The sequence below is a fragment of the Oncorhynchus clarkii genome, chromosome 33 (genome assembly GCF_045791955.1).
Source record: "Oncorhynchus clarkii lewisi isolate Uvic-CL-2024 chromosome 33, UVic_Ocla_1.0, whole genome shotgun sequence".
Classification (NCBI taxonomy): Eukaryota; Metazoa; Chordata; class Actinopteri; order Salmoniformes; family Salmonidae; genus Oncorhynchus; species Oncorhynchus clarkii.
This window is the reverse complement of record NC_092179.1, coordinates 14,242,072-14,258,733: the sequence shown is the minus strand read 5'-3', so window position 1 is coordinate 14,258,733 and position 16,662 is coordinate 14,242,072. Positions and strand designations below refer to the sequence as shown.

The 16,662-nt window shown below is 46.6% G+C and overlaps 1 protein-coding gene across 1 annotated transcript in view; it reads right to left on the bottom strand.

The window, feature by feature from the left end:
- LOC139393271 (protein O-mannosyl-transferase TMTC1-like) overlaps positions 1-16,662 on the bottom strand; it is a 115,543-nt gene that overhangs the window by 14,949 nt on the left and 83,932 nt on the right. Inside the window, exons 9-11 of the mRNA XM_071141774.1 lie at positions 13,643-13,810; positions 8,828-8,941; positions 1,657-1,800 (exon numbers count right to left, since the gene is read on the bottom strand). Coding sequence (XP_070997875.1) covers positions 1,657-1,800; positions 8,828-8,941; positions 13,643-13,810 — 426 coding nt within the window. The remainder of the gene's footprint in view (positions 1-1,656; positions 1,801-8,827; positions 8,942-13,642; positions 13,811-16,662) is intronic.

Sequence of the window (16,662 nt, the reverse complement as noted above, 5' to 3'; positions counted from 1 at the left end):
TGATAACTAACCTGAACAACAGTATACAAGGCATATTGACATTTGAGAGAGACATACAGCGAGGCATACAGTAATCACAGGTGTTGATTGGGAGAGCTAGCTAAAACAGTAGGTGAGACAACAACAGCTAATCAGCTAGCACAACAACAGCAGGTAAAATGGCGTTGACTAGGCAGAGAGGGTCGGATTAACTACACACAGAGCCTGAGTGCGGCTGGGGCCGACAGATAAAACAAACAGAATGGAGTACCGTGATTAATGGACAGTCCAGCAGGCATCAGCTATGTAGCCAAGTGATCACAGTGTCCAGCAGGCATCAGCTATGTAACCAAGTGATCACAGTGTCCAGGAGGCAGCGGTAGATGGGACAGGGAAGCTAGACTGGCGAGTATTATCCAGGCTAAAAAAAACTGGCTGGCTGTGCAGAAGGTAAAAGCCGCTAGCAGTGGCTAACAATGACTAAATAGCTTGTAGCTAGTTAGCTGGTTAGCTTCTGGAGGTTCTTGAATCTGTTCTAAAAATTAAAAATAATAGCGATTCCGTATCACATTGGGTGAGGCAGATTACCGGAAATTATAATCGAATTAAAAATCGAAAAGAGATTGAAAGTAAATATGGGTCCAGTGAGTGGTTGGGCTGGCTTGGGACACGGCGATTCAGACAGTTAGCAGGCCTGTGCTAACAAGCTAACAATTAGTAGGCCGGGGCTAAACAAGCTAGCAGTTAGTAGAACAGGGCTAAACAAGCTAGCAGTTAGCAGGCTGAATTAGCAAGCAAGCAGATAGCAAGGGCTAGAAAGTTAGCCTTTGGGGGACGTCGCGATGGGGTTAAGTCTGTTTATGCCTCTTCATGCGGTGACATCGATAGACGGTCGTGGGTCCGGATATTGTAGCCCAGGAGTATGCTTCGGTGGTAGCACAGGAGCTCTTGCCGGGCTAGCTTCAAGCTAAGTGGATGGAAACGCTAGCCAGGAGTAGTCATCCGGGGTTGCGGTTAGCTAGTTAGCTAGTTGTGAAGATCCAGATGAAAATGTTCAGTTTGCGGTGGGAATCCGGGGATAAAAATAATAGCTCCGTTATGCTCTGGTTAGAGTCGCGTTGTTCGAACTGGCGAGAGCTTTCCGAGCTAAAGGTTAGCTGATGACCGCTAGCAATGGTTTGCTGACTGATAGCTGGTAGTTAGCTGGCTAGCTTTAGTTGAGGGGTTCCAGATCCTAAGTAAATATAAATACTTTAGAGAAAAAAGCGGATCCGCGTTACATTGGGTGAGGCGGGTTGCAGGAGAGTATTTAGAAGTTGAGGTTTAGCAAAATGTTTTAGAAGATATGCAAAGAAAAATATGTAAAAAAAAACGATATATACAAGGGACACGACACGACAAGACGTCTGACTGCTACGCCATCTTGGCACTTAAGTGTGCTGCAGGGAAAGTGTGTGTGTTTGTGCGTGTGTGTGTGTACGAATGAATGGGGTGCGAGCCTTGTGCCGAGACCTCTGAGTGCATGCACAGTGTGTGTGTGTGTGTGTGTGTGTGTGTGTGTGTGTGTGTGTGTGTGTGTGTGTGTGTGTGTGTGTGTGTGTGTGTGTGTGTGTGTGCATGTCATTTGTCCATGCATGTGTGTGCATATGCATGCAGGTGTGTGTGCGTATATCCTACTTGAGCAGGTTTCCCAGGTTGAACAGGGCTCTGTTGTGCTGGGGGTTGGTGTCCAGGGCGGTCCTGTAGTAGTGCTCGGCATCCTCTGGGTGGCGTGTCAGAGTACCCAGGTTGTTCATGGCACTGGCATGGCGAGGGTACAACCTGGAGAGGTTAGAGGAGGGGGAAGGGAGGAGGAGAGCAGGAAAGTAGTTCAGGTAGAGGAGGAAAAAAACCCCCAGGTATCTTCAAGTTCCAATCTGGAAGAAAACATTCTTCCTTCATCACATTTTGTGATGACCGCTAATGGTTGAAAAGGTGCCTGATCGGTCTGGTCCTTGAAATCAGTGACGGCGATAGGAAGCAATTTAGCACTTTGGGGACATGTGACCCTTCTCATGTATCCTTACATGACCCCATAGCGCTACAAGAAGACGACATGACCCCCATGATACCGTAATTAGGATAAGTGGTTGTTATCCTGATAACGGTTATTGTACACCAAATGGCTTCTGTAAATCAATCATTCTAGAGCACATATGTCAGAGTCAAGGCCCGCGAGAAGGTTTTTTACGGCCCCTGGGATGATCTTGATTTATTATTAGAACCGGCCCGCAGCAAGCCGGCAGCCCGCAGATCTTTTACACGCACCAATACTACATTTCCCACAATGCAAAGGTGACGCACCGAGCAGTAGGCTGCTTCATTTCAATATTTATTGGCACAGCAGTCGTCAGCATCACAGTAAAATTAACTTTCAGATACCCATCAAAAATGGCAAAACGGAAGGTGGATACTGAGAACCGGGGGTTTCAAACAAGGTGGGAGTCGGAGTATATGTTCACGAAGGTAGCTGGAAAACCTGTGTGTCTTCTGTGTGGAGAAAGTGTGGCGGTACTGAAAGAGTATAATCTGAGACGACATTATGAAACGAAACACGCGGACAAAAACAAGAATATGGACATGGAACAAAGGCTACAAAAGGCAGAGGAATTAAAACGAGGCCTCAAATCTCGACAGGCTCTGTTCAAAAAAGCCAAATCACAAGGCCAGGCTGCTGTCAAGGCCAGTTTTATTTTGGCAGAAGAGATCGCTAAATCAGCCCGGCCATTTACGGAGGGGGATTTCATCAAAAACTGCATGATTAAAGTTTGTGACGAAGTTTGCCCAGAAAAAAGGCAACTCTTTTTAAATGTGAGTCTGAGCAGAAACACCATTGCCGAGAGAGTAGACCAGTTGTCCATCAATCTAAAAGAGCAGCTTGTGAAAAAGGGAAAAGATTTTATTGCATATTCCTTGGCTGTGGATGAGAGCACCGACATTTCTGACATTGCCCAGTTGTCAATTTTCATCCGCGGAGTGGACTCCAACCTAAGCGTGACAGAGGAGTTTTTGGCTTTACGTCCTATGCATGGCACAACTACGGGGCATGATTTGTATGAAGAGGTGTCAAGATGTGTAAATGAGATGGAGCTGCCTTGGGAAAAACTCGTGGGTTTGACAACCGACGGAGCACCTGCGATGTGTGGACACAGGAGCGGACTGGTGGCGAAGATACGGGAAAAGATGCAAGAGGAAAACGCGACAGGTGAGCTGACAGCTTATCATTGTATCATACACCAGGAAGCGTTGTGCGGTAAAGCCTTGAAAATGGAGCATGTAATGAGCATCATCACGCGCACAGTTAACTTTATCAGAGCCAAAGGTTTGAATCACCGCCAGTTCAAGGCATTTCTGACGGAGTTAGAAACGGAGCATGGTGATTTGCCTTATCACACAGAGGTGCGATGGCTAAGCCAGGGAAAGGTGCTTCAAAGATGTTTCGAGCTTCGTGAGGAGATTTGTCTGTTCTTGGACAGCAAAGGGAAAGACACAACACAACTCCGAGACGAAATGTTTCTGTGTGAAATGGCTTTTCTGTGTGACATTACGAGTCATCTGAATGCAATAAACTTGCAGCTGCAGGGTCGGGATCGTGTCATCTCTGATATGTACAGTACATTGAAGGCATTTAAAACCAAACTGACTCTGTGGGAGACGCAGATGCGGAAAGAAAATTTGAGCCACTTTCCCAGCTGCCAGACCATGAAAGAGAAGCTCTCTACCAGTGCGTTCCCGAGCACACAGTTGGCTGATAAAATAGGTATGCTTGCCGCTGACTTTCGACGCCGATTTGCTGACTTTGAAGCACAAAAAAGCAGGTTGGAACTGCTCGGTAACCCATTTGCTGTTGACGTGGAAAGCTCACCACCAAACCTCCAAATGGAGTTGATTGACCTCCAATGCAATGATGCACTGAGGGCAAAATATGCGGCAGTGGGTGCTGCGGAGTTCGCCCGTTTCCTCCCCGGCACAATGCCCCAGCTGCGCATCCAGGCTGCTCAAACGTTGTCTATGTTTGGCAGCACATACCTGTGTGAACAACTGTTTTCTTTGATGAACCTGAACAAAACATCACACAGAAGTCGACTTACTGCTGAACACCTCCACTCAATTCTGAGGATTTCTTCAGCTCAGAGCCTTACCCCGAACATTGATGAACTTGTGGAAAAGATGGGACACCACCAAGTATCACCCTCAACCTCAAACAAGTGAACATTACTGTGCAATCACATATTTAGAGTTTTTACTCAGTTCAAGTTTAAAAGTTAAAATTTAATATTTGTTTTCACTGCATGTTACTTCTCCTTAAACAAAGTGTTGTTTTTGATTAATAGATTTTTGCACTTTATTTTTTTGTATTTCAATCCAATTATATTTTAAAAATATTTCAGTTGAGTGGATGATAGAAAATTGCTATTATTGTTTTTTCTTTGAAGTAAATTTAGCCCACTTTTGCTAAAATAGAAAATATAGTCTACTGATGGTGCCTTGAATACCGGTTTCTTTCATTTAATGTTCATGTTATAGGGATATTTATATAAAGGAAATTTGTCTTTTGTGTCTGTTGAAAATTAAAGATTACTGACAGAGCCATAAGAAAATATTGCTTTATTTATCTGATCATATTGTAATATATTTGTTAGGTTTTCAGTAGGTTCAATTAGGTTCACTAGACTATATGCGTCATTTAAAAAATTTTCAATGAACATTCGAACAGTCCGGCCCTCGTCTTGTAGCTGATTTTTTTATTTGGCCCTCCGTCCATTTGACTTTGACACCCCTGTTCTAGAGCATCTGAATAAAGCATGAAACGCTCTTATAGAGCATCTGAATAAGGTATGAAACGCTCTTATAGAGCATCTGAATAAGGCATGAAACGCTCTTATAGAGCATCTGAATAAGGCATGAAACTCTCTTATAGAGCATCTGAATAAGGCATGAAACGCTCTTTTAGAGCATTGAGTGCTTTAAGAAAGGATCGGGTCAAAGGTGGCATGCAATTGCAACCCATTTGTATTATTAGTGGCATAACTATGAGAGACACCCATCACAATCCCGGGGGCAAGAGGTGAAATAACGCCACGACAACCGTGTCCATTTACAATGCAACTTAGTCTCCTTTCCATTGGCTAATCACAGTTTACGTTGCCTTTCAGTGTGACACTGCCTAGAAAGGAAACAGTGTGGACTTAGTGGCACGCACACTGCCGTAAGCACACTATTGATCCCCACACACACACCATCACCCAATCTAATGTCTTAGCAGGGGACCAGAACACGAAACCTGAAAAACAAACAAATAAAACAACCTCTAAAGAATGCAACAAAACCCACAACTCCAGGGTATAACAACATCGCCTCTCTCTCTTATCACCTTTTAGCCCAAATGAAAAACAAGAAAAATTACCTTCGAAAATAATTGAAAGTGGAAGTAAAGTGCCTGGGGGTTAAAGTTTGTCAGTGTCTGATTAAAAAAAGCACCCTATTCCATAAGTACTTGAAGAAAGGAGGAGATGGTAATGTCATTGGTCAATGAATGTATAATGTAACGTATAATGCCTCGCCCAGCAGACTGTAGACCCATCGCGTTCACGTTGTCATGCTGCGTCACGCAGTTGCTGAGTTAAGCGTCACACAATCCCTTCTACCTACGTAATGTCACGATTTCAAAGCTATATGGTATTAAAGAGAACAAGTTAATTCATTCACATCTTGGTAATATTTGTAATGCTGTGTTTCTCGTTTCTTGTAATTCATGCACATTTTTGAGCTAGGGCAAAATGGACTCCCACTTGACTCCTATTTGTCAAGAATGCCCAGTGCGGCCCATTGACAACATACAAGCAATGTATACAATGACCGTTAATAAGAATCGAATGGATTTTACCATCTCCTCATTTCTTCAAGTATTTCTGACTATTCCCTATACAGTACACTAACTTTGACAGAACCCGATGGGAACTGGTCGAAGGTAGTGGACTATATAGAGAAAAGGGTACCATTTCAGAGCAGCCTCTGTATAGAGAGTCATGTGGTTTGGAGTGGGATAAAAGGAGCGAAGGGTTCTGGACAGGATTATAACAGCACACCTGCAGGATCCTGTTGCTATACGTAGATACAGGCAGGAGAAGGCATTAGAGGGGATCAGGAAAAAAGAGAGAGAGGGAGAAAGAGAGCGAGGGGGAGCACACTTCTGCTTGTCAGAGATAGGAAAAGGGGAAGGGGGATGAAATGATGGGGTATTCGAAGGATGAAGATGGACAGATAGGGGGATGAAATTATGGGGTATTCGGAGGATGGAGATGGACGGACAGGGGGATGAAATGATGGGGTATTCGGAGTTCGGAGGATGGAGATGGACGGACAGGGGGATGAAATTATGGGGTATTCGGAGGATGGAGGATGGAGATGGACGGACAGGGGGATGAAATTATGGGGTATTCGGAGGATGGAGATGGACGGATAGGGGGATGAAATTATGGGGTATTCGGAGGATGGAGATGGACGGATAGGGGGATGAAATTATGGGGTATTCGGAGGATGGAGATGGACGGATAGGGGGATGAAATGATGGGGTATTCAGAGGATGGAGATGGACGGACAGGGGGATGAAATTATGGGGTATTCGGAGGATGGAGATGGACGGATAGGGGGATGAAATTATGGGGTATTCGGAGGATGGAGATGGACGGATAGGGGGATGAAATGATGGGGTATTCGGAGGATGGAGATGGACGGATAGGGGGATGAAATGATGGGGTATTCGGAGGATGGAGATGGACGGACAGGGGGATGAGGAATATAGAAGGGGGGAATGGAACTGAGGGAGGTCTGAGATATGCATCCCTATACACACACACACACACACACACACACACACACACACACACACACACACACACACACACACACACTCTAGCTAAGCCGGCTCACGGAGCATCCTTCAGTGAGCGTCTACATCTCTGCCAGGGGGAATGGAAAGGTAAAAAGAACAAACTGCAGAAAGAGAAAAGAATGATCCCACTGGACCTAAACGCTTCTGTCCAAATAACTCAAACAGGCTCTAGCCAGAACCTGGTAAACTGGGAGAGAGGAGGAGGGGAGAGAGGAGGGGAGGGGGGGGGGGGGGGGGAGGAGGAGGGGAGAGAGGAGGAGGGAAGAGAGACTCAGATACAGTAGTAGAAGACACACAGCATGATTTCCTTGCTCAGTCAAATACTAATGACTGAGACAAACAACTCTCACACACACTCACAACCACACATAAACAAAATGACAGAGCACTATAAGGCTAATCAGTTATGACTCAAGAAGAAGGGGGAGGGTAGGGGGGGGAAGAGAGGGGGACGAGAAAAAGGGAAAGCTGGACTGGGGGATAAATATATAGCCTTCTGGGTCTGTAGGAGCCAGGGCCAGTGACAGGCAGAACAAATGGATCCCCTCTTTCATTAGGTACAGTGCTGCGTGTGTGTATCTCACTGAGATGAATGGGGTGAAAGCATTGAGCTGAGACAAGGCCATTACATGCTTGAGAATATGCAATCTAGTGTGTGTGTCTGTCTCTGTGTCTGTGTGTGTGCGTGTGTGTGTGTGTGTGTGTGTGTGTGTGTGTGTGTGTGTGTGTGTGTGTGTGTGTGTGTGTGTGTGTGTGTGTGTGTGTGTGTGTGCAAGCAAGAGAGCGTGTGTGCGCCTTTATGCGTTTATGTGCAGCAAACAAAGTTCCTCTGATTTAATAAAAGAGTGTTTTGTAATTAATTGAGTGGGCGGACCATCAACCTAAGACAATCAATAACGTCTCTCCTACTTAAAGTAATTCATTCTAGTTACTTAAGGCCTGGAGGTACAGTCTAGACACTATAGGGACGACATGCCATATGAAGAAAGATGTCCTCTGTTTGTCCTGGTGCATGGGCGGAGGGCTGAACTGTTCTCCATTGAGACCTACCTGAGCGTTTCATGACCGCTTGCTGATTGAGGTTTGGAGCCAAACTTTCTGACCGTTTCTCAGTGGGTTTTCTTACCTCAACTGTAATTTTGACTGTAACTTGAACACTTTATCTTTCAGGTCCTGGAGTGACTGAGGTCACATGAGGTTCCAAACACGTGGTTTTGGCAGAATGACCGAATCCCTCAACGTTGAAAGCTGATGGTGTTATTGTGGTTGAGGAATGACTGTGGTTTGGCGGGACTGTGTCCCTCAACGTTGAAAGCTGATGGTGTTATTGTGGTTGAGGAATGACTGTGGTTTGGTGGGACTGTGTCCCTCAGCGTTGAAAGCTGATGGTGTTATTGTGGTTGAGGAATGACTGTGGTTTGGTGGGACTGTGTCCCTCAACGTTGAAAGCTGATGGTGTTATTGCGGTTGAGGAATGACTGTGGTTTGGCGGGACTGTGTCCCTGAACGTTGAAAGCTGATGGTGTTATTGCGGTTGAGGAATGACTGTGGTTTGGCAGGACTGTGTCCCTGAACGTTGAAAGCTGATGGTGTTATTGTGGTTGAGGAATGACTGTGGTTTGGCAGGACTGTGTCCCTGAACGTTGAAAGCTGATGGTGTTATTGTGGTTGAGGAATGACTGTGGTTTGGTGGGACTGTGTCCCTGAACGTTGAAAGCTGATGATGTTACTGTGGTTGAGGAATGACTGTGGTTTGGCAGGACTGTGTCCCATTGACATGGTGATCAGTATGAAACACGTAAACCCCCTCATATTACTGTAGTTTTACTTTATTGGACACTGAGACTGACTTTAGAGCAGATTTGTAGTGGCGTAAACAGCAAAAGCTCTGACATTATGGACACTATAACTGACCTGAGAGCAGTTTTGTAGTGGTGGATGGCCTCCTGGTGGCGCCCTCTGTCTTTCAAGAAGTTGGCATAGTTGTAGTGAACCTTGGCGTTGTGAGGCAGCGTCTGGATGCCAGACCTGTAGAGAGAGCGAGAGAGAGGATGAGGAATAAGGAGGAGAGACAGTGAAACAGATGTGTGCTTGCACTAGCTAGCAAGTGATTTGGGGCACTGTTAAACAGTGGTATAACTTGTGCTTATTTACGATAGTTTGAAGTTGTAGACATGATATTGTTCTCAGAAATCAGTCCTGAGTGCGCAGCCAGACTTTCCTGACTCGATAGACTACATGCTTTTTTACTTGTGAAATAACGCACCACAAACTGTAGCTACATGTAAAATTATGTGACTAAGACCTCTTCGGCAACAACGTCTAAATTAATGACAGATTTCTTAATTTATCTTAGATTAGTTCTGACTATTTTAAGGAAGTTACTATTTTGAGGAAGTGGCTATGTTGTTGCTACGGTGACTCAGGAGGGACAAACAACAGTACCTGCCAGGATATGCGAACACAGCACGCCTACATCAAACCACACCCCCAAGACAACACCCGTTTGGCTTCAGTCACAGACGCTAGCGTTTCTTAATAAGAATTCCTCAAAACAAGGCCAAATCAGGAAGTGTAGTCGCCCTTTACTGCATGCGTATGTCTCAAGTTCTATAGGTTATTGATGGTCTTTACATTGTCATCAACTGTAATTTGACTGGGGGCACTGCATTTGCTTGTCCTGGTCCATTGTGGATTGATACTACAGTTTAATAAAAAGCATAGGCTACAGTAACGCATGATAGCATCAGTAAAAAAAATAATCCAATATGTTTGTTGTGTTGAAAGTCAACATTGTTGTAACTGGCTTCAACGAGCCTACACGCCTTCCCTCGTCGCACTCCTCCTAAAATAAAACAACACTAGGCTCCTGTAAATTGTATGTGTGTGGGGCACGTTCTCAAGAAGCAAAATATAACCTAGGCCTACTGTTGATACTGCATTATAGGACTGAATCATTGAAATATGTTTTGGAGAAGCGCGTCTCTGGTAACCGGATGAGAGGCCCTGTTTGGAGGTGGGGATGGATACCTGAACAAGTGAAATGAAATACGCAGGTAAGCATGTGTGTGTATGTTTTAGGATGTGAAGTATAATAGACAACCTTCTATGGATAGGCTACTTGGCGAGGCAAGGATAAACAAGACAATGCATTGCCATTGAACCGGCCTTCGTTAGTAGCCTAGGCCTAAGTTAAGGGTAGCCTATGGAGGGCTTGGTCTTTAATCATATGAACCGAAAAAAAGCTATCTGTTTTTTAAAAGAATAATATTTCTACATCAGAAGCATGATATCGTAAAACCGCTTCTCTCGTTCCATGCTACTGTTTGCACACATAGGCCTAAATGTCTTTACGCATAGCATTTGCTCGTCTATACGAGCATAAAAATGTGCTGTTGATATGGCATTATAGGAGGACTGAGTAGTTTGAAGGGGTGTTTCTTTGGTAATCGGACGAGGGTCGCTCTTTGAAAATGGAGATGAATAGCCTACTCGAACAAGTTAAATGAATTATGCAGATATGTGAATTATGAATAATAAAAAGCATGAGGGCTAAAACGTCTCAAATATTTCAAAGCACTCTCAGTAGACCATTTTAAACCCCTTTATTCATTGGCTATTTGGCAAATGGTCAGGATGAGAATGTGTGTGAGATGCTGCTAAACCAGCCTTGATTAAGTGGAGGGTAGGCTATGCTTGGTTTTGGACGGAAACCAATAGTTTCTAACTACGAGATTCACCGGCGCAAAAGGCACTATGTCATGGCTGGATAGGCTGAGCTGTTTTTAAGGACACACCTCAAATATTGCCACCCCTCCCACGGCAGCGCAAGCTAGCTGATGTTAGACAAGAAAATTGCCTAACCTGGCATTAGGGCTAGAAAATACCAGTGCACCAGTTTTCACATTACGAAATTGCAAACTAACGTGTGACTCTTTAGCGCCAGCCGGAAACAGATTCCAGAATGAGAGATGGAGGTAGGGAGGGATGGAGGTAGGGAGAGATGGATGTAGGTAGGGAGGGATGGAGGTAGGGAGGGAGGGGTGGAGGTAGGGAGGGGTAGAGGTAGGGAGGGGTGGAGGTAGGGAGGGATGGAGGTAGGGAGGGAGGGGTGGAGGTAGGGAGGGATGGAGGTAGGGAGGGATGGAGGTAGGGAGGGATGGATGGAGGTAGGGAGGGATGGAGTTAGGGAGGGGTGGAGGTAGGGAGGGATGGAGGTAGGGAGGGAGGGATGGAGGTAGGGAGGGATGGAGGTAGGGAGGGATGGAGGTAGGGAGGGATGGAGGGAGGGAGGGAGGGAGTGAGAGAGAGAGGGAGGTAGGGAGGGGGTAGGGAGGGATGGAGGTAGGGAGTTAGAGATGGAGGGATGGAGGTAGGGAGGGATGGAGGGAGGGAGGTAGGGAGGGATGGAGGTAGGGAGGGAGGGATGGAGGGAGGGAGGTAGGGATGGAGGTAGGAAAGGATAGATGGAGATAGAGAGGGATAGATTGAGGTAGAGAGGGATAGATGAAGGTAGAGAGGGATAGATGGAGGTAGAGAGGGATAGATGGAGGTAGAGTGGGATAGATGGAGGTAGAGAGGCATAGATGGAGGTAGAGGCATAGATGGAGGTAGAGAGGGATAGATTGAGGTAGAGAGGGATAGATTGAGGTAGAGAGGGATAGATGGAGGTAGAGAGGGATGGATGGAGGTAGAGAGGGATAGATGGAGGTAGAGAGGGATGGAGGGATGGAGGTAGGGAGTGAGGGATGGGGTAGGGAGTGAGGGATGGGGTAGGGAGTGAGGAATGAGGTAGGAAGGGATGGATGAGGTAGAGAGGGATGGATGGAGGGATGGAGTGAGGGATGGGGGTAGGGAGGGAGGGAGGGAGGGAAGGAGGTAGAGAGGGATAGAGGTAAAGAGGGATGGAGGTAGGGAGGGAGAGATGGGGGTAGGTAGGGAGGGAGGGATTGGGTTAGGGAGGGAGGGAGGGAGTTAGGGATTGAGGTAGGGAGAGAGGTAGGGATGTAGGGATGGGGGAGGGATAGAGGTAGGGAGAGAGGGATGGGGTAGAGAGGGATAGATGGAGGTAGAGAGGGATGGATGGATGGAGGGATGGAGGTAGGGAGTGAGGGATGGGGTAGGGAGTGAGGGATGGGGTAGAGAGTGAGGAATGAGGTAGGAAGGGATGGATGAGGTAGGGAGGGATGGATGGAGGGATGGAGGTAGGTAGGAAGGGATGGAGGTAGGGAGGGAGGGATGGAGGTAGGGAGGGAGGTAGGGAGGGGGGAGGGATGGGGGAGGGATGGATGGAGGTAGGGATGGAGGTAGGGAGGGAGGGATGGAGGTAGGCAGGGATGGAGTTAGGCAGGGATGGGGTAGGGAGTGAGAGATGGGGTAGGGAGGGATGGAGGTAGAGAGGGATGGATGGATGGAGGAAGGGATGGAGGTAGGCAGGGATGGGGTAGGGAGTGAGGGATGGGGGTAGGGAGTGAGGGATGGAGGTAGGCAGGGATGGGGTAAGGAGTGAGGGATGGGGTAGGGAGGGATGGAGGTAGAGAGGGATGGATGTAGGGAGTGAGGGATGGATGGAGGTAGGCAGGGATGGGGTAGGGAGTGAGGGATGGGGTAGGGAGTGAGGGATGGGGTAGGGAGTGAAGGATGAGGGGTAGGGAGTGAGGGATGGGGTAGGGAGGGATGGAGGTAGGCAGGGAGGTAGGGAGGGATAGAGGTAGAGAGGGATGGAGGTAGGGAGGGAGGGATGGGGGTAGGGAGAGATGGGGGTAGGGAGGGTTTGAGGTAGAGAGGGATGGAGGTAGGGAGGGAGGGATGGGGGTAGGGAGGGAGGTAGGGAGGGATAGAGGTAGAGAGGGATGGAGGTAGGCAGGGATGGGGTAGGGAGTGAGGGATGGGGTAGGGAGTGAGGGATGGGGTAGGGAGTAAGGGATGGGGGTAGGGAGTGAGGGATGGGGGTTGGGAGAAAGGGTTGGGGTAGGGAGGGATGGATGAAGGTAGGGAGGGATGGATGGAGGAGGGATGGATGGATGGAGGGAGGGAAGGAGAGATGGATGTAGGTAGGGAGAGATGGATGGAGGTAGGGGGGATGGATGGAGGGATGGAGGTAGGGAGGGAGGGAGGAATGGATGGAAGTAGGGAGAGATGGAGGTAGGTAGGGAGGGATGGATGGGGGGATGAAATGAGGTGTCTTAGCAGCCTGTCCTTATCTGTTAGCGAGGCAGACAGAAAGAGGAATGGACAGATAAACTGATCGATAAACAGCATGCGGCCGAGTCTGGGAGAGAGATAGTGTCTGCTGAGGACATATACTGTAGATGGGGTCAGGGGTGTGCTTGCATGCACCTGTGTGTGTGTGTGTGTGTGTGTGTGTGTGTGTGTGTGTGTGTGTGTGTGTGTGTGTGTGTGTGTGTGTGTGTGTGTGTGTGTGTGTGTGTGTGTGTGTGTGTGAGAGAGAGATTAGCATGCAATCTGACTTTGCCATGTTCTAATAAACAGCTTTATATTCACACCCATTAATCTGGCTTGTAAAACAACATGGAAATGAGAGTGTGGAAGGAAGGAGAGAGGAAGGGTAAATAGTAGGAGAGAGGAAGAGAAAATGTGTGTGGAAAGAGCGAGTCTCCCTAATGTGCTACTGGTGATGAATAACTCAAGACATTCCATTAATCCAGGGTCTGACACGCACACACATACACACCCCATCCCACCCACCACTCACCCCGTACCACTGACCTGAAGAGGGCCTCCCGGGACAGCCAGATGTCGTTCTGCTGAACGGTCTTCCAGGAGAAGAGCAGGAGGAGCAGCAGCGTGGAGACGGTCAGGGCCGTGGTGCCCCAGCGACCCACCACAGAACACAACCTCCCCAGGCCATGGGCCACCAGGATACAGTAACCCATACTGGGGGAGGAGAGAGGGGGTAAAGGGGAGCGAGAGGGAGAGGGGAGAAAGATGGGGATGAAAGGTCAGAGAGAAGAAGGGGGTGATGATGAGGGAGAGAGGAGTGGGGGGACGGAGAGAAGAGAAAGATATGAGTGAGGAGGGGAGGCAGGGAAAGGGAGGGGAGTTGGTAGAAGTAAAGAGGGGGAAGGGAGAGATGTCGTACAGGGAAGGAGAGAAGAAAGAGGAGGGAGAGGAGGGGAGCCGGAATGTGGTGGGGGGGGAGAGAAAGAGAGATATCTTTCAATTATCTCCCACTCAATCATCTCCAGTCCAGTGCTGCAGAGTAAATACATACATGAATAAGACGTTCTGCTCACCAAGACTCTCCAAGACATTCACTACTCTGAGACCAATGTGCTTCTCTAGTGTTTTCCCTGGACGGGATTCAAGAAGAAAACGACACGTAGTAGCCCCTCGCTAGAACAGGAAGCTCTCATTGGCCGCTGATACACTTCCTGTTTATGGTTAAGACGTCCCTGGTCGCCGTGGAGACGGAAGACAGATGACTGTCCTGACAGTTTGAGGTAAACATAGTGATGAGCCACTCCCTTAGTTGGAGGAGTCTGATGGCTTTAACAGCACGTCCACACACACACACACACACACACACACACACACACACACACACACACACACACACACACACACACACACACACACACACACACACACACACACACACACAGAGAGAGAATAGCCGGCCAGCGGACACACAAACACACCCAAGAAAATGACGTGCTTTTCAGTTATCCAGAGTTCAAGAAGTCCTAGAAGTCTAGCCAAGAATCCCCTCTCTCCAGTCCCACAGTAACCTGTTTTTCCACAGGAAATATAACATGGCTGCTTCCTTACAATCCCCTACCTCCCCAAACACACACACACCTAAGACTGAACAAACCCCATCTCCCACCCCAATGCTGTCTCACACCCCTGTGTATGTATGTGTGTGTGTGTGTGTGTGTGTGTGTGTGTGTGTGTGTGTGTGTGTGTGTGTGTGTGTGTGTATACGTGTAGGTGTGTGTGTGTGTGTCTGTGTGTGTGTGTGTGTGTGTGTATTAGCACAGGGCAAACAGAGCTCTCTCATTCCTTCCACATCATTGCAGTTCCCCTACAAACCCAGACAGAAGGTAGGAAAGTAAATAACACCAGGAGATATTCGGAGAAAATAACACCGGAGAAAATCAGCTTAAGAGAGAGAGACAGAACGTGAGAACAGGTTGAAAAAAGAGAGGAGGCAGAAAATACGGTGGTAAAAATACAGATGTGATAGAATGATATGATGCTAGACAGACAGAGAGGAGGAGAGAGTGATTGAAACCGAGGGAGACTAAATGGGAGAGAGCTAGCGGCCAGCTATTTAAAGGCTATTTAAAGGCTGTTTAAAGACAGAGACAGAGAAAAAAAGACAGACAGACAGACAGACAGACAGACAGACAGACAGACAGACAGAGACAGTCAGCCCACTGACAACCCCTATCAGACCACAGCAAAATCAGTCTACTTGAACAGAGCAATACTCAATCATGAGGCATCAAAGCCAAAGGAACTGAGTAACATTAAGAAATGCTATAGATGGAAGGAATGCAGTTTGGAAACCTATCAAAAAACAATTAGACAACAACAAATTCAATCCCTTTTAGACAATTTCCTGGGTAAAACGTTCCGCTGTAATAGTGAAGGTGTAAACTTGGCAGTAGAAAATCTTAACAGTATATTTGACCTCTCAGCTTCCCTATCAAATCTAAAAATCTCAAATAGAAAACCGAAGAAAATGAACAACAATGACAAATGGTTTGATGAAGAATGCAAAAATCTAAGAAAGAAATTGAGAAACCTGTCCAATCAAAAACATAGAGACCCGGAAAACCTGAGTCTATGCCTTCACTATGGTGAATCCCTAAAACAATACAGAAATACACTACGGAAAAAGAAGGAAATCAGCTCAATGTAATTGAAGAATCCATAGACTCTAACCACTTCTGGGAAAATTGGAAAACTCTAACCAAACAACAACACAAAGAATTATCTATCCAAAATGGAGATGTATGGGTAAACCACTTCTTCAATCTTTTTGGCTCTATAACAAAGAATAAAGAGCAAAAACATATACATGATCAAATACAAATCTTAGAATCAACTATTAAAGACTACCAGAACACACTGGACTCTCCAATTACCTTGAATGAGTTACAGGACAAAATAAAAATCCTCCAACCCAAAAAGGCCTGTGGTGTTGATGGTATCCTCAATGAAAATATCAAATATACAGACAACAAATTCCAATTGGCTATACTAAAACTCTTTAACATCATCCTTAGCTCTGGCATCTTCCCGAATATTAGGAACCAAGGACTGATCACCCCAATCCACAAAAGTGGAGACAAATTTGACCCCAATAACTATCGTGGAATATGCGTCAACAGTAACCTTGGGAAAATCCTCTGCATTATCATTAACAGCGGACTCGTACATTTCCTCAATGAAAACAATGTACTGAGCAAATGTCAAATTAGCTTTTTACCAAATTACCGTACAACAGACCATGTTTTCACCCTACACACCCTAATTGACAAACAAACAAACCAAAACAAAGGCAAAGTCTAATCATGCCTTGTTGATTTCAAAAAAGCCTTTGACTCAATTTGGCATGAGGGTCGGCTATACAAATTGATGGAAAGTGGTGTTGGGGGTAAAACATACGACATTATAAAATCCATGTACACAAATAACAAGTGTGCGGTTAAAATTGGCAAAAACACACACATTTCTTCACACAGGGTCGTAGGGTGAGACAGGGATGCAGCTTAAGC